This window comes from Rhodnius prolixus, unplaced genomic scaffold (genome assembly GCF_049639745.1).
Source record: "Rhodnius prolixus isolate KJV_2025 unplaced genomic scaffold, Rpr scaffold_10, whole genome shotgun sequence".
NCBI classification, from domain to species: domain Eukaryota; kingdom Metazoa; phylum Arthropoda; class Insecta; order Hemiptera; family Reduviidae; genus Rhodnius; species Rhodnius prolixus.
In genome coordinates this window covers 19,271,910-19,297,122 of record NW_027411615.1, presented here as the reverse complement: position 1 = coordinate 19,297,122, position 25,213 = coordinate 19,271,910, and the positions used below count along the sequence as shown (strand labels likewise).

Below are 25,213 nucleotides of genomic sequence, written 5' to 3'. Positions count from 1 at the left end.
CTTTGTACCTAAATTAGCCCTTAAAAACTCGATACAAAGACACAACCGCAATAATTCCTCATGTTTATTAAGATCCTACGTCAATTAAAAGTTCAATAAATTCTTTAAAAATTCAGTTTAACTTACAAAGTAAATTGAGATAAACTTTTTGAAAATAAAATAAAAAGGTTAAACATACCATCATTAAAGTTAGCTAAATATTTGGTTACATAACTATAATAAACTAGCACTACAACGCTATGAGTAAACATTATGCCCTTTAGGGACTAAAAGAATGGCCAATAATAGATAAGGTTTCTACTATTTCTGTCATAAGATATGGGTCGATAAAGCCTTCAGTTACCGCTACTAAAAAAAACTGTAAACGCAGACCTTATTATAGAAACTAATATTTATTTAATAAAATGTTATTTTAGAAAAATCTTGAATATTATTTGAAAAGCAATGCTATTAAATGATAATTTTATCTTTGTACAAATATTTTTTGAAATAGAAATTAAACACAAATTGTAAATTGTTAATCAAATTAAGTAGAAAATAAACAAATTCTGTGCACTAACCTCCAGTGATGAAAAACCTCTAAATGTATATTCTCTGTCATCTTGCGATAGTAAATAAATTAAAATTATTTTGCAATAATAAAAGTGATCACAGTTTCATTAGATGAAAAAACTAAAAATAAATACGGGCTCAGAGAAGTACTGTGTACTACACTCTGATAGATCCAAACGTACACTAGTGAACTGATCGTGGATCGAACGGAAGGCAGTTATCATACAAGGGTGACGTCATCTTGCCTTTGATAAAAAAAACTATAATGAAATAAATAAAACACAGAAATTATGTTTGTATACGGAGGAGGGGCAGATATATGTTTTATTTTTCAAAAAAAAATGCTTTTTATACCGTGAGAAATACAAAATAACTGCAAATAATTGATTATATTATTGAATTTTTGTTAAAATAATTATGAATATTGAACTAATTACGAATTCACTAAGTAAATTTGGAATCAAGTCAGAGCGAGCACAAGGTAGATTCGCAAACGAGGGTCAAGTTTAATGCTGTGACCAGTGATCAGTTCGGGACCGGTAGCCCAACCATATGAAGTCCCCCACCATCTGTACTGCGTGGTGGAATGAACCAACCACTGCCAGCTTGACCAATAGCGTTTTATCTTTTTAAGAAATTGTATATTAAACCATGGCCCTGAACAAGATTTGCTACCTTTTTTATATATTAGAAAATAATAGTCCAGTTTTTTTAGGCTGTACGAGTTTAAGTAATAATATTTTCTGAAAACTTGTAATCTATACTGAAAAGTAGTTTACTCCATTTTTATATAAATGTCCACTTTAAAAATACCATTTTAAAATGAAAAAAAAAAAAACTACAGAAATCTTTTCCAGAAAAATTGTATTTCTGATCCGCTATTTTTGAACCAAATTAGCGATTTTAGTTATATAATTTTAATATTTTGCAGAGAATGAGTTCATCCTTTACATTGAATAGACACAGTCAAACAAACAAACCAAAAAAAATTGAATTAATACGTACGAGAGTCGTTTGAAAAGTCCGTGCAAAAATAAAAACTACTTAATTTTTTGGGGTAAACCTTTTTTATTTTTCAACATAGTCTCCTTTTAGGCTTATACACTTCGTCCAACGCTGCTCTAGTTTGTTGATCCCTTCCGAATAATAGGATTTGTCCAAGTCTGAAAAATAGCCATTCGTTTCTGCAATCACCTCCTCGTTTCAATAAAATCTTTTTCCCGCCAGCCATTTCTTCATATTGGGGAACAAATAGTAGTCCGAGGGAGCCAAGTCTGGAGAATAGGGGGGATGTGAAACGAGTTGGAACCCTATTTCCATTAATTTTGCGACCACAACTGCTGAGGTGTGAGCTGGTGCGTTGTCGTGATGGAAAAGGACTTTTTTGTGGGCCAATCGTGGGCGTTTTTCTTGCAGCTCGGTTTTCAAACGGTCCAATAACGATGAATTATTATTGCACCTGTAATAGTTTTACCCTTTTCCAGATAGTCGATGAGGATTATTCCTTGCGAATCCCAAAAGACAGTCGCCATAATCTTTCCGGCCGAAGGAACGGTCTTCGCCTTTTTTGGCGCAGATTCCCCCTTGGTAACCCATTGTTTAGATTGTTCTTTGGTCTCAGGAGTGTAGTGATGTATCCATGTTTCATCCACAGTGACGAAACGACGCTTAAAGTCTTGCGGATTCTTCTGGAACAGCTGCAAACCGTCCTTGCAACACTTCACACGATTTCGTTTTTTGGTCAAGCGTGAGCAATCGCGGCACCCATCTTGCGGATAGCTTTGTCATGTCCAAATGTTGATGCAAAATATTATGTACCCGTTCATTCGAGATGCCCACAGCACTAGCAATCTCACGCACCTTCACTCTTCTGTCATTCATCACCATATCATGGATTTTATCAATAGCGTTTAATCAACACACGAAATTCTTTTCGTCCATTTTTTGAAAATCACTCGACTTCCTCGATTCAAACGAATGCCAAACACAAAGAAATAGACCGATCTGGCTGAAACTTGGTGTGTGTTCTTCCAAGAGATGCTACTAACTAAACATAACCTCGATACGCGCCAGTGGTGCTATCTCTCTGACTTTGCACGGACTTTTCAAACGACCCTCGTACATCCAGAATTGAAAACAGTATTTCCGGTTCCCTGATATCGATCGAAAGCTTATTATCCCCGGTCCGATTGTGGGACTTGAAGCTAAATATCAATCTTGCAGTTTCTGCAGTTTTTTTTTTTTTTAATTTTTGAATTATGCTGACCACAATTTCTACTGATCAATTTCCAAATCAACAATTTGTTTTTTTGGGGGGGATTCAGGAGATGTCCAGACTTTATTTCCAAAGGTAACATTGATATCCTAAATTTGACGCATTCACAATACTTCTTCCCGCTTTGGTAAGAGCAAGCAAGAAAGAAAGCTGGATCTCTAAAGTATAAGTCAAGCCAGGGCCTATTTTTTCAGGCGGTGCTTAACGTCTAACTACCCTCAATTAGGTGTCGTGGACGAGGGCGGAAGCTCATACTTTAGAATAAACAAATTTTTTTTTCTAACTAATAAAAAGTAGTCTTACGTGGGATACGAACTGGGGATCTCCCACTTACAAACGCAAGCTTTTGTCCATTAGACCATCATCCACTCCAATCTGGTATCTCAAATTAATCATTCAAAATAAGTTTTATGATCATGAAAAATTTGGGAAATTTATTTTGTTTTCACAGGAATTCACTATTATTGATATCTCTTGAAAAATTTAAAATTGATTTGAGATCAGGAAATTAAAAGATGACGTCAATAATCCAATACTTTTCAAAAAACCTTGAAAATAATGCTAATTCAATGGTAAGTTGATAATATGGATAATAACATATGTATTGAAATAAAATCACGTAGGAAACAGCTTCTTTTGTTTGGTCTCATTAAGCAATTACTATAATCTATTGTTGAATGTAACAGAAACTAAAAGTATACTTGTAATCTTTTGTCTATGTTCTAACCACTAGAATTATAGATATTATTAGACCAATTGCAGAACGTGAAGAACATTCTGATGAAGTAGATGTTTGCTGAGATGGATTAGAATATCCTATTGAAAGAATATGAAGGGATTTCGGCGTATTTTGTTTATTACAAAGGACATTGAAAACACATCCTTAAGGCTTCCATAGAACAGCGTGAATAGTAAATAAGAAATCTTGAGATTTTGACTTCTGAAAAACTGAAAATATAACAAATATGGACACAATTCAAACAAAAATGCATTGTAGAAAATTTGACTACTCAATGGGGCACGAATAAATGGGTTAGCCAAATTTTGACACCATCAACTAACCTACAGCATAATCGCATATCTGCTTTTTAATGTATAACTCAAGACTAGTTTATTTATCAGTTAACAGCACTGATCTTCTTTAAAAGATCTAAGATTGTTGATCTACTTGTCGCGAAATTGGAGTGCAATATGGATTTTTCCACAGGGATGGATTTTTAAGATAATTCACGTGCTTTACGTAAATGATAGGACTTGTACGGAAGTGTTACAATATGTAGATTACCAAGCTTTAGTCACTAATGGAAAGAATCTTCAGCAGGTTTATGAAAAATTTGAATAAGCGCTTCATCAGTTGTCATCAGATATGGGAAGGAAAATCATTTCACAATGAACGAATCAAAGATACAGTGACAAGTTTTCTTAAAGAAATAAAGCAATGATGGTACTGTCTATTACACTGTGCTAGAAACTGGGTAGCATGTGAGATTTGATGAGATGTCTGATTGACATACTGATTGTTGAGGTACTGAAATCAGTTTATTTCGCGCAGTTCCACCCTGACACCCGAAGCCTTCAGAGGTGTTCAAGCAGCAAAAAGAGAGAGGAAAACGAGGTGTCCAATAACTATTTCCAAGCATAGGCATTCTCATTTTGGCTAGCCTCTATATTCTGGCGAATTGGCTGTCTGTGCATGACAATCGAAGCAAGATTAGGGGACAAGGAGCAAGTACACTCTAAGTTGGTAATCGTAAAAAAAAAGAAGAAGTGTGATTACATGCAAAAAAAAATCTTACATCAAAATTTGCAAAATTAACTGTACATGGCCTTGAAAATCTACAATTTGTTTTGCCGGCATCTTTGCAAAAAAATATTTAAGAAGGAAGTAAATGTGTTTTTACTCTAAAACAGCTTTTATTTCGTACATAAGAAACTAAAAGGAACTGAAAAATATTTTTGAAGGAATTACGTGTGTACTTTTTTTGGTACACATTTCATGATGTAAAAATTCAAATTTGAAGTAAAATTATCAAGTTAGATTATAATAGTTGCATTGAAAATCATGTTATTTCAAAACCGATTCAAGAAAAGTTTAAAAAATGTTACTTCCCTGAAATTTAATTTTGAAAATTTTATGTCGCTATTTATCCTCTTAAAGCGTTGTGAATTTTTTTCATCCAGTCAAAGAGGCTATCTTTACGAACTACTGTAACTGTACTGAAGGACGTAACCTTACTTTTCTGTAAATCACTTACCCGTTGTTAGCATTACTTTATTATCTCTTAGTAAGGCTGGAAACATAGTGGAGCGGCGGGCAAAGCGGCGATGATAGCTGCTTCAGATCAAAGAGAGCGACGAGCAGCGAGCAAAGATTCGCATGCACATAGTGACGAGTTTAGACGCGTTTCTCCTTTCGACGAAACAAGATGGAGGAACTATTTTTATATGAAAATTCTTCGTTGAAACTTTGGTATTTGCAGCAGCTTAGTAGTAGGAGCTGCAGTGTACATGACATAAATAAGTCTAGAAATGAACTTGGTGAATTTCATCACTTGTACCATCGACTTCGGGAGCATCCTGGCAAGTTTCATGCGTATTTTCGAATGTCTTATCAACATTTGATTATATACTAGCCCAGTGTAACCCCATTAATCAAAATCAAATTTTATTGTTTTTGAATAATACAACTCACAACAAAAGTTAGGCACAATATGGAAAAATTAACTAAATACAAATCTGTGTAACCCCATTAATCCTAGCAGTTACTTTAAGGTTAGAATAGAATAAATAAAAACAAAATAGAAATATATGCAGATAAAAAGAAATTAGTCAATTAAAAAAAACAATAATTTTATTAAATCACTTTATTATTACTAATAATTACTAAATCAGTCGTAAATTAATGTTATTCAGCTGAAAAACTGGAGTAGTACGACGCTACAGAAGAAGGATTGGAGAATTCGTTCTGATCAGAAGTAGTAGGACGTGAAAATGTAATTTAATTTTGCCTAGTATTTAGATGAAGGTTAGCATTAAGGGATTGAGAACCAAATGTAGCAAAAATTACCTGAATTCTCCATTAACTACTAATTGTTAATTAATTTTAACGATTAATTATTAATTGTTAAAAACTGTTGTAGCTTTGCAAATATTATGGTCCCACAGAGGTTTCTTTAAACAAACTAAACCAATAAATGTATCAATATCCATAACCTTTGAAAAATAACCTTTACAAATTGAGCGCGATGAGAGCGAAGAAATCAAACATGTCATAACGCTTTGCTCCACTCTTTATAGATAGCGTTGCTCTATCTTCGCTTTGCTCGCCACTATGCGCGGTCCCATATGTTAACTTGTGTTTGATTTCGCCGCTTCGCTCTTCGCTATCAGCGCCGCTTTGCTCGCCGCTCCACTATGTTTCCAGCCTAAGGTGGCCTTAGATGGAGTGACCACGAGTTGTTTTGGCATATTCAATTAAAATCAGCAAAAAAGGAAGAAAAAACTTGCGAAACACCGCCAACAGGTTCGTGGACAAATTGAAGAAATGCAAAGTGATTGAGCACAAGCCTTAAGAGCACGCTACCTGATGTTGCCAATAATATTCAATCGAATTTTGGAAGAATGACTCCCAATAACTGCACTGATCCTAGAAGATATTCTTGCATAATGTGTTGCTAAACCTAAAGTTTGCAAATTAATTTCCCGTAAAGAAGCTGTCTTGAAATATTCTACAAGTTAGAGCAGTGTGTGGTGGTATCTAATCTTAAAGTTATCTATAGAATAAGAAAATCCAGGCGCCAATAACCTCAGATGTTGACGCGCCTTAAATCATAAAAAAAAATCGTTAAAAAAATAAGAACAGCCAAGTAACATCATTTTAAAAAAAAGAAAAAGTTCGAGAAATTTGAGGACGAGAAATTAAATTACTAGGATCTGATTAGAATGAAGTGGTAAAGAATAATCAATACAAGATAGAAATAGATGCAATGCAACACTTCGATGATCAAGAAGCACAAGTCTGTTCACAATGGCTGAAATTACCATAAATAGAACCAAGATTAAGCAGAAGCAACTTGTATTCGCTGAAACTTGGATTCTGATAACAACTGATGAACTTCATTTGAAGATTCTAAGAAAAAAAATTCTCTGATCTATTGAGATCAGAATGTATTACGAAAAGTAGAGAATTAAAAAAAAAACTTTAAGGAAAAAGATTGGTAGCACCTCTATAAGTTGGACTAACAAAGTCATGATGGAAATCACCTGGTGGAAGAGAATCGAATTTTTTGATCGATTAAGTCGAAGAGCATCTTAGAGGCCTGAAATTAGTCCAAAATCTCAGGTGAATACAGAATAGCAAAGAAGAATACCTGCGCCATTTAAGCACAATGGAAGGCTACTTAGGAAAAGCCAACATTCTACGCAGACGCACAGCGCCATTAATTGCAGTACGGACAGTATTTCGATTGAAAGAGTTTCTAGCAGGTTGCGATTTTGATTGAAACGGAAATTATTTATGTTTAACCATGATTAAAAATACAAAACAATAACCAGGAAATTGTTTTCCAAAAATAATTTTTTTTAAATTAATTTATGATAGAAATAATTGAACCAATTACGAGGTCAATTCCGCAATGTCCCTGTACAAGGAGTTTTCTTGGCTAATCATTATTAATTATTAATCAGTTTTCATCACAATAGGAAACGTATAAACATCATGAATTTTCATTGGCAACACGTTAAATTAGCTTTCTATTTACATTCTTAATCGTATAATTTACATTTTATTCAGTTAGAATAATTTCAGCATAGTATCTATTGCAATAACTATTATGGAGATCGGAGTTCTGACAATTTGTTCTTATATTAAAGCAAATGCTTCAAGCAAAATGGTAGCACAAATGGCGGCCACCCAAATTTAAGACGACGCTAAAGTCAGCTCAAGAGAACATGTTTTTTTAAAAAAAAATATTTATTCAGGTTAAAGTTATACCGCTAGTTAATTTATTTTTTATTGAAGTTACAAAATAATAATAAACAGGTTTTAAAATTTACACGATTTTTAGTTACCGTAGTAGTAACTCTAAAGAGGGTGACCCAGTGAAAATGACCACATTTCTTTTTTGAATAACTGTGGTGGTAACACTGCTACAGTGACGAACGCGCGCTCTATGGTTAGTAGAGACCTGGGAGATTCCTGTTATCAACATTTTAGTAATCATGGAACGTTACACTGCAAAAGAACGAGCATTTTGTGTAGAAGCGTATATTCGAGATAAATCGGTTGTGAAAGTTCATAGAGCGTTTCGTAAACAGTTCAAAGTTAAAAGTAATGAATCTGTTCCTACGCGAAAATCGATCCTCAGGTGGGTTGAAAACTTCCGTGAAAGTGGCAAGACGACTGATAAGATTCATCCAGGTGCCAAAAGAACAGTTCGTACACCGGAAAACATCGGAAAAGTTTGCCAAGCAATAAAAATTAGTCCAACTCGTTCCGCTCGCCGTCACGCAGCTTCTTTAAAGTTATCAAGGGAATCTGTGCGTCGAATCCTAACCTCAGACTTGAACCACCATCCATATAAGTTGATGATCACTCAAGAGTTGAAAGAAACTGATTACCGACAGAGATTACTTTTCGCCGAAAACATGTTAAAGAAATTGGACGATGGTGAGATTGATTTAAATAATCTTTTAATGAGCGATGAAGCTCATTTCGAACTCTCTGGATTGGTAAATAAACAAAACTTTCGGTACTGGGCAAGTGGTAATCCCCAATTCATTCCAGAAAAACCGTTACATAGCCAACGAGTTACAGTATGGGCCGGTGTAGCGTCGTGGGGAATTATCGGACCGTATTTTTTCGACGGAACCGTCAATGGAGAGAGGTACAGGGAGATGTTAAACTTGTTCCTCATCCCCCAACTCCGCCGCAAACGTCGTTTGAATCGAACCTGGTTCCAGCAAGACGGGGCAACTTGTCACACCGCCGCTCTTGCACTTGCGTTGTTGAAAGAAACGTTTGGAATTCGTTTATTGTCACGTTCTTCAGATTTCGCTTGGCCGCCTCGCTCGCCAGATTTGACGGTTCCAGAAAAGTCGTGTTTATGAAACCAAGCCCCGTGATCTAGAGGATTTAAAATCGAGGATTAGAGCCGAATTCGCAAAAATGTCGGCTTCCATGCTGAAGAAAGTATTCAAAAACTTCGTTTAACGATTGGAAGAATGTAAAGCCCAGAAGTCATCATTTGAAGGATGTAATATTCCACAAATAATCTCCCATGTTTCTACTTTTCAAAGATTTATAATACTTTTGTTGTTATTAAAGAAATAAATGTGGTCATTTTCACTGGGTCACCCATTATATTCAGTGAAAATGGCATCTCCGGACCAGTCCAAATTTCTTTAAATTGGAAATTTTGATGAAATAATTTATTTTTAACTGAAATGGGATTTAAAAGGTAAACCAAAAACTGAAGAAGGCCCAGAAATACCTTTAATCGAATTATCCAGAGACATTTTGTTTCAATTATAAGCTGCAGTAGAACATACGAGGAGGTGTGGCTATTAAATAACGAGACTATTGCTATAAAACATTTTATTTTAAATTTATTCATATTTAGTTATTACCACCTTCAATATACACCCCTCCCATATCCCTACAACGCTCCATGCGGATTTACCATTGTTCGAAACAGTGCTGGAAGTCTTTTTCTGTGAGCTTCTGCATGACGCTTGCCGCTTTTTCTTTCACAGCTTCAACGGACTGAAATCGTGTTCCTTTTAATGCAGATTTGACTTTGTGGAACAGATAAAAGTCACATGGGGCCAGGTCAGGCGAATAAGGCGGATGGCCTAAAACTGGGAGGTTGTACTTGGCTAGAAACGTCTTGACAGACAATGAAGTGTGAGCTGGTGCGTTGTCTTGATGGAGAACCCGTGGCTTGTTCTTCCACAAATCGGGTCGTTTTTTCCTCAACTCCTTCACGGAGTTGAGCAAACACCTCACGGTAGTAATGTTGATTCACGTTTTAGACGTGGAAGAGCGACCCGGGCGGTCATCATCTCCGACGTATTCTCGGCCATCTTGGAAACGCTTGAATCACTCAAAAACTCGCACAAGTGATTAATATTCATTGCCATAAACTTTTTTTAATAAAAGATAAGTTTTAGTAGCGGTTTTACCAAGTATCATGTGAAATTTCACGACAATTCGTTGTTCTACTACATGTGAAGTATCGAAACGAAACTAACACCTCTTACACAAACGAAGGTTCCGGTCAGACAGATTTCTCTACAAACACGTGAGACGCTGCAATAGAAAGAGATAAAAGTTACGCTGCACAGCTGTCGGTCTTTAAGATTTGGCGCATGCATAGTTCTTCTATAGCAGCATCAGTCTCGTTATTTAATAGCCACACCTCGTATATGTGCAGTTGTAAAATCCTAGAAGACGTATTCGAGAAAATAAGAAAGTAGCTTAAAAATTGATTCAATATAGTGGTACTTTAATATTAGCAGATTTTGCCCACCCACCCAAAAAACCTTATACAGATCTGATGGTAGCACCTAAATCTGATACCAATTTTGAACATCCTATGGTTTGATAAATTTTGAGTTATACTGAACTGCAAGAAAATAGACACCAACACATACAGACCAATTTAAAAAAAAAAAACTTTTTTATGGATTCTAAGGATCTCAAATCAGAGATTTCCAAAAAATATTTAATTTGAAACGATCGTAATACTTACTTAGCATAGTCAAAGGAAATAGAAACATTAAAAACAACAGAGTTAATTTAGATGCACTTCCGGAAGTCCTTCAATTTTGGAATTTCACGCAATTAATTACTTCTTATTTGTATTATATATATAATATTTAATAATGAATGTAATATCAATATGTTAATTTAGTATATAGGAGGTGTATCCGTTAACCTTCATTAACAAGAGGCCTCAGCCTTACCGGCTAATTTGGGCAAATTAATTATAAGTTGTATTATTTGTTAAAATTTTAATTTTTGTTTATAGCTCAATAGCTTAATTATTTATTATTTACTTAATTACTTCTTGCCAATGTGATGTTTATTACAAGTGGCACCTTAAAACGGTCAAAAGAAAACTTTACCCCACTTCTCTTCCAAAATTACTTAAAAAAAAGTAGACATTATCCTAATATTTCCAATTATTTAGGAATAAAAAATGAATTTTCGTGAAAAATGCTATTGAACAGTATCTACTGTTCACTTCCTAGGAATATGCTCAATTCTAGGGGAATTTAGAAACGCATATTTTGGTCAAATAAAATTAAATCAAGAGGAGGTGGTCAACTTATTAAATGGTACCAACTGGAGAACACTCGCCAAATATTTAAACACAGTTATTAAATATCGGAGGTTCCTGGTTGAGCATTTCCAACATAACAATTACAATTAATTGCTGCAATAATAATAAATTCTGTAATTGTAAAGATAAGTAAATTATTTAAAATAAGAATGAATTAAATTAAATAAGAGAAAAAAAACTTAAATTAGGCAAATCGACAGACGGCAAACTTTTGAAAAGTTTAAAGGAAAAAATGAATTTTTAAACGCATATTTCTTAAAATTAAGCAATGAGTTTAATTTGTAAATAATTGCATAGAACTTTTGGGTGATTTAACACATAATCCATTAGCTATCCATTAATTTTTAAGTATAAATAAACAGAAAAGATAAAATTTTTAATGGATTATCAATATGTTGAATTGATAATCGTAAATTGGCCGTTTTTTAAAAAAAATCTTTACTTCCCAAACGTCGACACACAATCTTCTGTCTAACTCTGTACGTTTGGTGTATTTCAGGATGTAAAGTTTGTCCAGTGAAACGTCATTTCATAAAATAAGTAGGGATGGAATACTTTTTATTGATTAGAAACAAAAATAATTAATGGAAATTACTTTAAGAAGAATTTAAAGCAGCATTTTCTCTAGAAAAATGGTTTTAAAAGTGGAAAATAAAAGAAAAGATTCAAAAAGTTTTGAATATAACCTTCACTCTTAGATGCGCCAACTGTCCTTCAATTTAGTGCAATATGTTGCACTTTATTGTACGATATCTCGGAATGTTCATAATAATCGAAGGTTTTAACAAGAACTCCGCTTACACTTTTTAATAACAAGATCTCTAAAAACGCCTACTACTTATATGACTTCTTTACAGACGAACACAATGGACGCTAAACCATAAAGTACTTATATACAGTGGTACCTCGGTTTTCGAACGACTTAACTTTCGAACAAATCGGTATTTGACCAAGAAATTCGAGAAAATATTATCCTGAAATCCGAACAAACATTTGGAACTCGAACACCCGAGATGAGCCGAGTTGTTTTTATATTTACACTTTTAGATCTTATTTCTTGTTTACATACATGTTTTTACATAAAATATAAAAATTAGGCCAGTAAAACGGCATATTTCTAGGGCTTAGAGACGAAATAAACGACATAGTTTACATTATTTCTTATGGGATAATTTTTTCGGTTCTCGACCACACTTCCGGAACGAATTATGGTCGAGAACCGAGGTACCACTGTATAACACACTTATATAAGTAGCTCAAACCAATTTGGATTAAAGCATTCCTAAATCTATTGACACCAAAATCTAGTCACAAATTGTAACGCCTTATAATAAATGCTTTATACTGAGTCTCTTATAGAACCATTCACTCTGATCTGAAAAGATCATCTATTTAAGAGTTAACCAACGCCCATCACAAGAAGTTTTAATCTCTCCTTTCCGCACATTCCAATCCTTTCAACCTTAACTAATCCAGAAAATCCCGATCATCGACTAAGACAGCGATGGCCTAATTTACTCGGCGACAGAATTCTCATTGGGTAACTTCTTTCGTGTCATAAATCAATTAACTGATTCAACCGTTTTTGCTGTTGTAAATTTCAAAAGTTTTTTTAAAAAAGAACAAAACAAAATAAAAGAAAATTGAGTTTGACAGAATATCGCAAAATCAACCAAACTTTAGAGTTCTTTCTAAAGAGGTGACTTCTAATCATACAACTTGGATCACCTCAAAAACATTGCACTTGCCAGAAATAGTAAAATTAAGGCTTAAAAGTTGTAATATTTACTGATCTTAAACTAAAATAGTAAATGGATTCAATGATGAGGAAGCATGATTAATATGAGACGGGTAACAATGGTTTATCATAACTCTTATCACAGCTTAATCTTCAAATGAAGTAAACGAAATGCTTTCAGTCCAGGTTGGCTAAAGTGAGGGCTCAGTCTCTTTGAGATTTTCGCTCATTCTTAAGAACCGAGTCAACATATTCTACACAAGTTCTATTGTGTTTAAATCGGGAGAATGAGCTGGCCAAGGCTGAATTTCCACGTGCCTTTTGACGTAGAAAGCTGTGTAATATTTTTTTGCAACGAGTGAGAAGGCGTGATTGTCAATAAGAGTATCAAAACTAGCCTTAAGATCTAAATAATGGACTGCTGAGTATTGAACCTGCCTTGGATAAGACCTTAGCAAGTGAAAGTACAAACGTTTTTAAAAATGAAAAAAATTCATTCAAAGTTATAAAAAAAAAAAAAAAATATAACTGTACAATACATAATCAGTTTAAGAATATTTTTTTACCTCTTCCAGCTAAAAAAAACGTGAACGTTGAAAAAGAAGGTCATCTAGTGTCTACATTATATTATTTCAACGACCCCGCAACCTTTGATTATGTTAAATGGAAGTTCTCAGAACCAGAACTCCATTTTCGAAGCATAGAAGAATTTCTTCAAACAAGACGACGCTCGATTTCTTGCAAACGGAGGCAATCTTCAGTCAATAATCGTGACATTTCTCGTTAATTTCTATACAATGACTAAGTTATTTTATGTATTCAATTATATTTGGAACTCATACTGATTTTGGGGGAATTTTATGATGGATTGGCTGTAAGTGGAAGATGAATGATGGGAGATTGTTAATGATTTGAATGAATCCTCCAATCCGAACTGAATGTGTTCCGTGATTTGTCGAAATTATAAAGCAACTACTTATGCATTATTAATTAATTAATTTTATGACTTTTTTTACAACGTGCATACTTCATTTAAAAATTAATAATTTTCGAGGAGTTGTACACTATTGCGAACCTAAATAGGTTATAGTTTTTAAGCAAAGTAAGGTTAGATATTGATTTCATTTCTTGTAAGAAATGTTTTTAATTAGACTTCCGGAACAGGTTTTATCCATCATTTCTTGGATTATTCTTTCGTTTAATGAAAAAGTAAAGTCGAAGACTTTTCCAATGAAATTAAAATCCTTTCCCCTAAAAAGAGCATGATGAGGGGGTGCCCATGTGAGTAGAGTATGGAGTTAATAGGAGAAGTAAGTAGTAATTGATACTTAGCGCTTTTGAGACGTTACAGTTCAAGTACAAAACCAATGATTGTTCGTTCAATGATGTAGGGAAACAAAAAGTAACATTATAAAAGGAGCATATTAAGCAAGGTCCAAAATCGTTTCCTGGTTTTTCAAGACCACTTTTAGATTGTTGTAAGGTAATTTCAACTTCTTTGCAAGGTTAAGGCAGTTTAAGAAAACAAAGGAATGTACGAAGAAGGTGAAAAGAAGACGATTAGAGGAAGCGGTGACTTGTCAGTGATATTAAAAATCCTAATTCAACAACTGAGTCTTCCTATTAGAACTGAACTTAGGTCGACTTAGAGCGCCAGTTTCCAGAAAGGCTTTTTCACTTGATCAATATTGTCATGAGAGGTTTTAATTTAGTTTACTAAGTACTCCTTTAAACTAACTTCTATAATGTAATTTTTGATTCAGTTTTTTTACCCATCATTTGATGAAAATACAGTGCTTGCCCCTGATTAATAATTTAAAAAAATATATATTATAGTAATGAACTAATCATTAACATTTGTAACGCAAATCGCAGCGAAATATGCTGCTGAAATTTGAAGAATTGCCTTCTGAGGATGGTTGGAAGTCTATTGTTCTAAAATAGAATGGATTTTTGGACTTTTTGAATTGGAATTTTTCCCATAAACACAGAGTGATTCCTTCATATTTCATTCTTTAGGTACTCATTTAAAAAGCATCGTTTTATTTGAAAAAATTTGTTCTGAAAAGAGTGTGCAGGTTGAGGTGACAGGTATTGCTTTCAATTGGTCCATTTAGTTTATTGATTCTTCTAAATTTTTGATAGCTAACAAGTTTGAAGGCACTGACTATGTAGTTTGTAAAATCTGTGAATGATTAAATCCAGATTGTTTTTATAATCATTATTATTTGTTCAAAATTCCTATTATACAAACAAAAATCACCGAAACATATTAACCGGTACTTTCGTGGTAATTGACTCTAAAATCATGGCCATTACGTCAACGGATAAGAATCATTTTCTCCTTCGCGTACTAATTAATCATTCATTTGCATTTTTGCATAAATTAGAACAAAAATTAATGACTTAATTACCTTTAGAATAATTCCATATTGTACATGAGTACTAACTGCATCAATGCACACAATGGCGTCACTAGATGAAGGATTAAAAGAAAATAAACATTAAAGTGATGCTTTAACAAACCAAGAATATAAACATAATATTTTTCCAACAAACTAGTTTAAGGCAAAATAATTGTCGCAAACAAATAGGGTTTGAGATGACTGTAAATGAAATAAAGTGCACTCTACTTTTATTAACTTACTCCAATAAAGATCATGCACTTGTGTACTAATTAAGGGTTCATTATGCATTAGAATGGAAGTCACATGATGAAAAAGGCCTATAAAATGTTTAAACGTGAGACCACGTTTGTTTTTTAGAATCAATCATCCTAAAATAAGCCTCCTAATTTAACCTGAACTGATTTTATAAAAATTAGATTAAGCAATCGGTATTTACGGAGTCAAATGTTGTCATAACTAGGCCGAATTCAATTTAATGAGATTCGAACTGGCTTAAGGAATATGAAACGTTCTTAATAAAGGAGAAATACTGCTACTGAAGTTAAGAAGTAATCTATTATTTAGTTTAAATAGTTCTGCAAGAATCTGAAGGCTGATAGAACTGACACTAACTCATAGATTCTTACAAAGAAAAAAGCGTCAATAATGTAAGAAATGTTTAACTTTTCGGCATATATTTTGGTTGTCGTCACAAAATATTCTCATAGTATTAACGAACTTAAAAGCCGTAATTAAGGCATGAAAGTTGAAAGTAAGTAGTAATTGTAGAAATTTTGGTTTTGTTTCCAAATGGCACTATTAAGAATAAAACTACGAGAGGGTGTAATTAACTTTTCTTTATTATGGAAGTAGAAATGCATTTAAATATGCAGAAGGTTGCAGCGGGCATGGTTGAACTGGCCATTAGAATCGGCGATAACGAAGCCCTCGACGGTAGAGTAAACCTTGCTACTCAATGCGAGGAAATGTGCTGAGGAAAACCTGCGGATGGAACTTAGAAATAGGGAGATTCATATCTTTTCGGGCAGCCAGGCTGCACTGAAGGCTCTTGTATCCTTCAGAATGACCTCTTCCCTGGTTTGGGAAGTAGAACTACTGGCGCGGCACAAAAAAGTTCGGTTGGAATGGTTGCCGGGTCATGTGGGTATTGAAGGGAATAAAAAGCTGATCATCTGGCCAGGAATGGAGCTAACACTCCTTTCATCGGTCCAGAGCCTGTCCTGGGGATCACCAGGGGTTCGGTTCGTGCGGCTCTCAGAGATTGGATCTGGTGGGAGCACGAAAAGAACTGGGTAATGTGTCCTGGGGTTAAACACAACAAGACCATGATGCCTTGGCTGTGTAAGCAAAGAACCAAAGAGACCTTGTGTTTGGGCAGAAATCAGATTACTCTGATTACAGGCCTATTCACGGGGCACCGTAGGTTCAAGAAGCATCTGCGCAAGGTGGGGCTTGTCAGCTCAGAGCCGTTGTGCAGATTATTTCAGGAAGAGGAGGAAACGGCCTCTCACCTGCTGTTCGATTGCGTTGCAATCGAGTGATGTGATGTGATAACAGAAGAAAAATATATAATTTTTAATTATAAAAATTATAACTAGTGGTGCCAGTCAGACGCTAGTACTTAGGTCAAGTGCCGCGGTCAGTGCACGGGCAAAAGGGACCGCCCGCCAAAGACACACCGCTTTCAAAAGGGCCATTATACGGTCAGTATACAGTGACCACCTGGCTACAAACACTCAAAGGACCGAATACCTGGCTACAGCCCTTTGATAACTTCCAACACCTGTCACCGGCCTATTCAAGACTAGGGTCAACACACGGCAAGAGATGTTTGAGTGTGACCCGTAATTACAAGACTTGTCAATGTGTGGTGATGGCTATATATGGTCTCTCTACAGGAAGTGGGGAATCAGTCGATGATTATTCTTCAGTATTTTACCAGCGTAACATCAAGATTCTACCAGCGAGTTACACCGCGAGCGCGTCCCTATCTAAGTATTTAAACATATATCTATTTAACGTCATTATAGTTGTGCATTCTAGTTACAATTTAAATCATTTTAAATTATTGTAGTATATCTTTACAAACGTCTAAATTATTGTTAAAATATATATATTTATTTATTTTCGTAAACTCGTAATTCATATTCCGAATATCAACTCATTAAAATCTCTAACTAATTCCCCACTTCCTGTAGAGAGACCATATATAGCCATCACCACACATTGACAAGTCTTGTAATTACGGGTCACACTCAAACATCTCTTGCCGTGTGTTGACCCTAGTCTTGAATAGGCCGGTGACAGGTGTTGGAAGTTATCAAAGGGCTGTAGCCAGGTATTCGGTCCTTTGAGTGTTTGTAGCCAGGTGGTCACTGTATACTGACCGTATAATGGCCCTTTTGAAAGCGGTGTGTCTTTGGCGGGCGGTCCCTTTTGCCCGTGCACTGACCGCGGCACTTGACCTAAGTACTAGCGTCTGACTGGCACCACTAGTTATAATTTTTATAATTAAAAATTATATATTTTTCTTCTGTTATCACATCACATGAGCATTTGAGCTATGAAACCTTTGGAACCCTGAGACTAAAGGAGATTGTAGCGCAAAAAGAACTAGTAGGGAAAGTCCTCAACCTCTTTAGGAGGGGAGGGTTCGCTTACTAGAACTAAGAAGGGGCTTGCACAATAAGTCTTCTGTGGCTTCGGTGCCACGGAGCGTAGGTCCCGTCCCATCTATTATCTAATATAATCTAATCAATGCGAGGAAAATAGTTGAGATTTGAATAAACTGAAAACAAACAATTTAAATCCATTCAATAAAATTATATTTGGAGTATTTTGATTAATCACTTTTTACCACTTCACATAAGAATATTCGAAACAAATTTTTGCAGTTTTTCGATTTTTCAGGTGGAGTGTTCCACTTACCTCAAATTATTATTTCAAAAACGAAAAACAAAAACATAAATAAATTTATTTTCCTGCAGATTTCAAAATTGGGACCATCAAAGTTTATACTCAGGTTAATATGTACTACGCTAATATTCACCTCATTGGTAGTTTAAGCACTTTATTATTCTTTTTTTTTTTCTTTTTCTTCGTGATTTTAACTCTCATAAAGGCGAATACATACACATATGTATGTGCACACACAATTCCGTGAATTTTCTATTTAGTATTTAGCGATTTTCAAGAATAATTTTCTGATAAAATAAAGCTGTATAGTCTAACAAAATCGCACATTGCTTAAGGCAGAATTAAAAGAAAGTAAAGACATTGGTACATCGTAAATCAAAAACTTCTTAGGTAATAAATTTATTACAAATTACGACTGCGGCTGTAAAATAATAGTAAAATATCTAATAAAAATGTTACTCCTAATAACGTTTTAGATAAATATAACTTTTTATGAGTTTATTGTTACAAGTAGCTAGCTTCTTGCAATTTTTCTGTACATCTTTTCAACAGAAGAACTGCGCTTCGAGTTAATTTTTTGTGTAATACTTTAAATTGTTAGCTTTTTATTATGATTAGTAATTTGAACTTCTCAACCATAATAAATAACCGTTTTATATAACCAATTAACTTTATTAAGGATCCTCAATTTCTTGATCTTTAAAATTGATTAAGACTAATTGTATCGAATTGGTTAAACTTTGAACAAATCTCAAAATTCACAAAAAAAATGATTGATAAAAATACGATAATCAATCAATCAATCAATCAATCAATGTATTTATTGCTTTTTAAATACAAAACTTATAAGCAAGGAGTGGGATTTCAAACAAAATACAGGTTTACAAAAGCTACAAGATTGGGTAATTAAATATAAAGAAAAAACACGTTAGTTCAAAATTAAATTACAACCAAAAAATTAAAAAGAAAAACTTGGAAATAAAAGATCATCCTACAATGGTGAAGAAAAAAAACAAAAAACAAAAAACAAATAAATAAGCAAATAAATAAATAAATAAAATAAAATAAATAGAGTGGGGATTGCACTATTTACCTGTTCACTTCGTGTCCGTATAAAGTGACCAGTTTATCGAGTTCTAGACAGTTTTTTGTGCTACAAATTGTCATATTTTGTGTTCGTTGTGTTGTCAGTTTTTGTGAAAAATTTTAAAAATACGATAAGAGATTGGAGAGTGTGCAAATAGATGCAATCTTTCTTTCTGAAGATTCTGATTCGGGAGGGTCTTTTTACAGGCCCCGCAGGATCTAAAATGTCAATAAATTGAAATGTAATCACCATTTAAATCAAAAATACTTTTCTTATTATTGTAGAGAAAAGGACAGTCTTATTGTATATTTTTTGGTTCAATGACCCTCAGTCTGTGGGCCTGTATAATAGTTTATTGTATTACAGTTAACATCTCCCAGTTAACTAAAGGTTTGGAACAGATAATCATACCCATAAATTAAACGCATGCTCCAAAGACTCTGATAAATGCCATTGTAAGTTATTTCCGGGGACTTTGGCTTTAATAAATCTTGTTCTTATTTCACCTTCGCAGATCAGAGATGTGAAAAGACGTTCACCATCCATCGACCAGAACCTCTGATGGTTGTTGATACAGACCCCCTCTATAAATTTTAAAATATCTCGGCACTCCATGATAAGCAAGTCACCCTAAAGCATTCTCTCCGATGATTCGTTGCGAAACCATAATTGAGAAAGGACAGCTCTAGTCACAGAAAGGTTACAGGCCCATGATAGGTTAGTTTGAGCCTTCCTGGGTATGTTGGTTCCTCATATCCAGCACTCAGAATAAAGTGATTGAACAGGATTGAATAAAGACTCTTAGCAGCCTGAGTTGACTCAGTAAAAGCACTTGTGGTGTTGATTGCATCAGTTCAGTTTCAATCATACGCAAAAAAAAAAAAAATTATCCCAATTTTAGTAATTTGATTTTAACCGAACGTTTTGAACCGAAAACCCAAACACAATATAAAGTTTATGCTTCCTGCAACACTCACCAACCACAAACTAAAAAAAACAAAAAAAACTTAAGACATTTTAAAATAATTCTAATGAAAGTCCTAACTTAGACAACTTGAATTCCCTTTCTTACGTGCAGTAATGCAGGTAGATGAAAAGCGAAGAAAATTTGCGTTCACACTTTTAAATCAGTAGAAATATATACAATACAAATACATTTTTGACTTAAAGTTGAAAATTGTAAGCTGCACACAATCTTCGGGTTATTGTCAGCATGAATGGAACTTACCACAAACAAGTGATGAGATAATAAAACGAATTACTAATGTTAAGAAAAATAAATAAACAATTAAAACAAAAAAAAATTCAAGAAATTGTACCGTTATTAGGTGTCTCACCATTAAATATATTAGTACCGTTAGAGACATCGCTGCGATCTATGGGCGTTTGCGAGAAGTTCTTTAAAATAGTTCAATTTTAATCTCATAAAAAAAAAAAAGACGTTAAAGATGACATTTATTCGCTCTTAATACAATGTTTATAGTTATAATACAATAAATGTTCAAACTTCAAATTTGACTGAATGTTCAATTACGAGGGTCGTTTGAAAAGTCCGTGCAAAAATAAAAACTACTTAATTTTTTGGGGTAAACCTTTTCATTTTTCAACATAGTCTTCTTTTAGGCTTATACACTTCGTCCAACGCTGCTCTAGTTTGTTGATCCCTTCCGAATAATAGGATTTGTCCAAGTCTGAAAAATAGCCATTCGTTTCTGCAATCACCTCCTCGTTTGAATAAAATCTTTTTCCCGCCAGCCATTTCTTCATATTGGGGAACAAATAGTAGACCGAGGGAGCCAAGTCTGGAGAATAGGGGGGATGTGAAACGAGTTGGAACCCTATTTCCATTAATTTTGCGACCACAACAGCTGAGGTGTGAGCTGGTGCGTTGTCGTGATGGAAAAGGACTTTTTTGTGGGCCAATCGTGGGCGTTTTTCTTGCAGCTCGGTTTTCAAACGGTCCAATAACGATGAATAATATGCACCTGTAATAGTTTTACCCTTTTCCAGATAGTCGATGAGGATTATTCCTTGCGAATCCCAAAAGACAGTCGCCATAATCTTTCCGGCCGAAGGAACGGTCTTCGCCTTTTTTGGCGCAGATTCCCCCTTGGTAACCTATTGTTTAGATTGTTCTTTGGTCTCAGGAGTGTAGTGATGTATCCATGTTTCATCCACAGTGACGAAACGACGCTTAAAGTCCTGCGGATTCTTCTGGAACAGCTGCAAACCGTCCTAGCAACACTTCACACGATTTCGTTTTTGGTCAAGCGTGAGCAATCGCGGCACCCATCTTGCGGATAGCTTTGTCATGTCCAAATGTTGATGCAAAATATTATGTACCCGTTCATTCGAGATGCCCACAGCACTAGCAATCTCACGCTCCTTCACTCTTCTGTCATCCATCACCATATCATGGATTTTATCAATGATTTCTGGAGTAGTAACCTCAACAGGGCGTCCAGAACGTTCAGCGTCACTTGTGCCCATATGGCCACTCCGAAAATTTTGAAACCACTTATAAACTGTTCTAATCGAAGGTGCAGAGTCACCATAATGTTTATCAAGCTTCTCTTTAGTCTCCTGAGGCGTTTTGCCTTTCATAAAGTAGTGTTTAATCAACACACGAAATTCTTTTTCGTCCATTTTTTGAAAATCACTCGTCTTCCTCGATTCAAACGAATGCCAAACACAAAGAAATAGACCGATCTGGCTGAAACTTGGTGTGTGTTCTTCCAAGAGATGCTACTAACTAAACATAACCTCGATACGCGCCAGTGGTGCTATCTCTCTGACTTTGCACGGACTTTTCAAACGACCCTCGTATGTATACGAAAAAAAGGTATGCAATGAAAATAATATTCATCTGTAGTATGGAACCTAAAGAAAATGAAAGAAACTTCTACTTTTACTTCTAGAATTAGAGATTGGAAAACAATATATTACGTACATAAATGGAATAATTTTTAACTAATATGAACGTTTATACATTTAACAAGCATACATATACTATAATAATAAATCATACTGCTGCAAAATAATATAATATAGGCATAAAACTGCACAACTTCCCTAATAGCTTTTTTACATTTGGCTGGGAGAAACTCAGAAAAAGAAGAAACTATCTAATAGAAGATAAATGATTTTGTGCATGCGCGACTAAGTAAAATGGTAGGAGTAAATTAGTGGAATGATTTGGTTTAGAGCGTGAGACATCAAAAGGCACGTGTAAGTTGATTAAGCAGAGAAGATATAGACTATCAATGAGGTCTAATTAAAAAAAAAGGAAAAGACTATGATATCGGGAGTTTCTGCGTCTTAATTTCAGCGATACAATCTCAAGGTGGAGCATGATATAACGGGACAATTGCTGTAAAAGAACCCTAATTTGAAACCAAATAGATTTATGTAAGTTTTAATTCCATTTATTTAGCGTACTACGGAAGGACTATTTAAAGTGCTATAATCCTGTGAAGAGCGAACTAGATATATTTACAAGAAATTAAAAGTAAAATTACTGGAATGTTGAGAGCTACAAAATATAAAATTGTAGTGTAAAGACATTATTGACAACAGCATTAATCAAATTAAATATGGAAGTTTTCAAGTCAAAATATGTTTAAAAAAATCAATTATTCTCAGTGAAAATCTACCATTCTTAGAAAAGATCAGTAATTCATATTTTTTAAATCATTTGCAAATTGTACATTTTTTTTTCTGTTTATTTCATGACCATGTCCGTTACTGTCATGATATTCACAGTCATTCAATTCAATTAAAGTTTTATTTAAACTTACAACTGTCTAATTTCTCAGCAATCAAATGCAAGTGAAATGATGGTTGCAAAATCGCAATTCAAAATTGCCAAAGTTGCAGTAAGGAATTTTTCTAAATAATTCTCACACTACCATCATTGATTTGGCCATGACAGTAATGATAGATAACTCTAAAAAAATAAAAGTAATGAAATGATAAACAAATTTTAGTAAAAGAAACAAAACCAAAAAAATATTGTATGAAGAAAATTCTAAAGAAACGTTTATCAAAAAATGTATGCCTCTAATTTTAAACTATCTAATCACGAGCACGATCATTCAAAATTTTAGTAGTAACTTTAAAAAGAAAAATGGTGCAAGAATGGTAATGATAAGCATTACATAATACTAGTTGAATAAGTCAGAAAAAATGTGAAAATGGTAAGTTACAGGGTAAAATAAATACCCAGTCACTCTTTTTTAACAACAATTTAGATGGCAAAACTTACAACAAATTTTAATTCCCTTAAAAGATTATAGGGTGAAGTTAGAAGCATTCAATCACAAAATTTGAATCTGTAATGCCCATACGTTTTGAAAGATGACATAAAAAAGTAAAGCCACTCTTGTTTCGAAAGACAAGCTAGCTGTTGAAAGTTCTGTATTTTGGAGGCTTACTCAAGGTATCAATCAATCATAATCCAGTAAATTCAATATCGAAGTAATCAAATTAAAATATAACAAGAAATGGAACGATCCTTTCATTTTGTCTAATAATTTGAGAATGGAGTGACGCGAAGTCTACAATCACTAAGTGATAAGTGATATGTGCCCTTTATTCTGAATAATAATAACATACACAGTCACATTAAAACAGAAAACAAGTAAGTTACATTTGGTCTATTACAAATTGTGATTTGAATCACAGAGTTAAATCAAAAATTCTATCTTGAATTCGTCTTAAAGAAGAATAAGAGAACACAAATTGCACACAGTTAATAACAAATACAAAACTACTTGTATTAGACATTAAATTTCTAAATTATTTTAAAGTTAGTCCCTTTATTTATTCTAATAATCAAATAATTAATAAAGTACTTTAAAAATAACTGCCTATCCTAAAAATATGAATGTCTTGATCTATTTTATGTTAAGTAAACATAACATTGTGGGAAGAAGATCTAGATTAAGAATGTAATTGAAGAAAACTTTATTAAAATTTAATACTAATATACTAGATTAATTGTAGCCTATTAAACCTTTACAATTAACGCTCAAGTATTAAATAAGTAAAGAATCAATCAATTTAATACATTGTGCATGAAATTCAAATTAAACAAAAACATTGAGTGATTTATGTATTATTAATAATGTCATTAAAAAATACTTAATTGCAAAAGTGTGCAGTTTTATTATCATTTTAAAAGCAACAAAATTTAATAAATTTCATTGCCTTATAGTATTAACATAAATTTAAATTAAAATGAATTTCATTTATCATTTTAATCAGAATTGCTATTACTCAATGTGATATTTATGTATAAAGTTAATGGTTAACTCATTAGTAGAATTTCATCATTGATATACTTGAGCTAATTAACTCTTTGATTCCTCTGTAATTAATGAAAATAATTGTTAGTATATAAATCTGTATACCTACTTCTTCTAGCTAATAACCTTCAGAAACTGATCTTTCACTTTCCATATCTCTGCAACATTAAGAATAAATAGTGAGCTACAAGGAAGCAGAGCTTACAATGTTTTGCGCTTACAATGAATGTTAAAATGTTGTCATCGTGCCATCATGTACAGTAAAATCTAATTGTTTTGAAACAAAGCCTTGTGAATTAAATTTAATTAAAAAAATAATCAAAGGTGAAACTTTTAGATAGAAAATTAATGTAATTTTTTGCTAATTTAATTCCTGAAGAGATACTAAAACTGATGCCCTTACACGTGAGTTTTGTGCTTGGCATGTCTTCTCGGCAGTGATGGATCATTTTTTTTTAGCTTCATAACTGTTCCAGGAGCCTGAAGCTAATAATTTTTTGAGCCTTTAGTGTAATTTGAATGATAATTTTACTAAACGTTTATTGCAAAAATTGTATATTGCCCACATTATAAATTTATAATTCTA

The 25,213-nt window shown here is 33.7% G+C and overlaps 1 protein-coding gene across 5 annotated transcripts in view; it reads right to left on the bottom strand.

Moving 5' to 3' along the window:
• Positions 1-25,213, bottom strand: part of LOC141456740 (ATP-binding cassette subfamily G member 4-like) — a 120,198-nt gene that overhangs the window by 40,770 nt on the left and 54,215 nt on the right. For 2 of the 5 annotated variants that reach the window (XM_074132993.1, XM_074132996.1), the window contains exon 1: positions 561-1,108. The exons of 2 other annotated variants lie outside the window; for them this stretch is intronic. In XM_074132993.1, coding sequence (XP_073989094.1) covers positions 561-601 — 41 coding nt within the window. In that variant the 5' untranslated portion in view covers positions 602-1,108. Of the gene's footprint in view, positions 1-560; positions 1,109-25,213 lie in introns of those variants that run through there. One more of the 5 variants, XM_074132995.1, reaches the window with a different exon arrangement.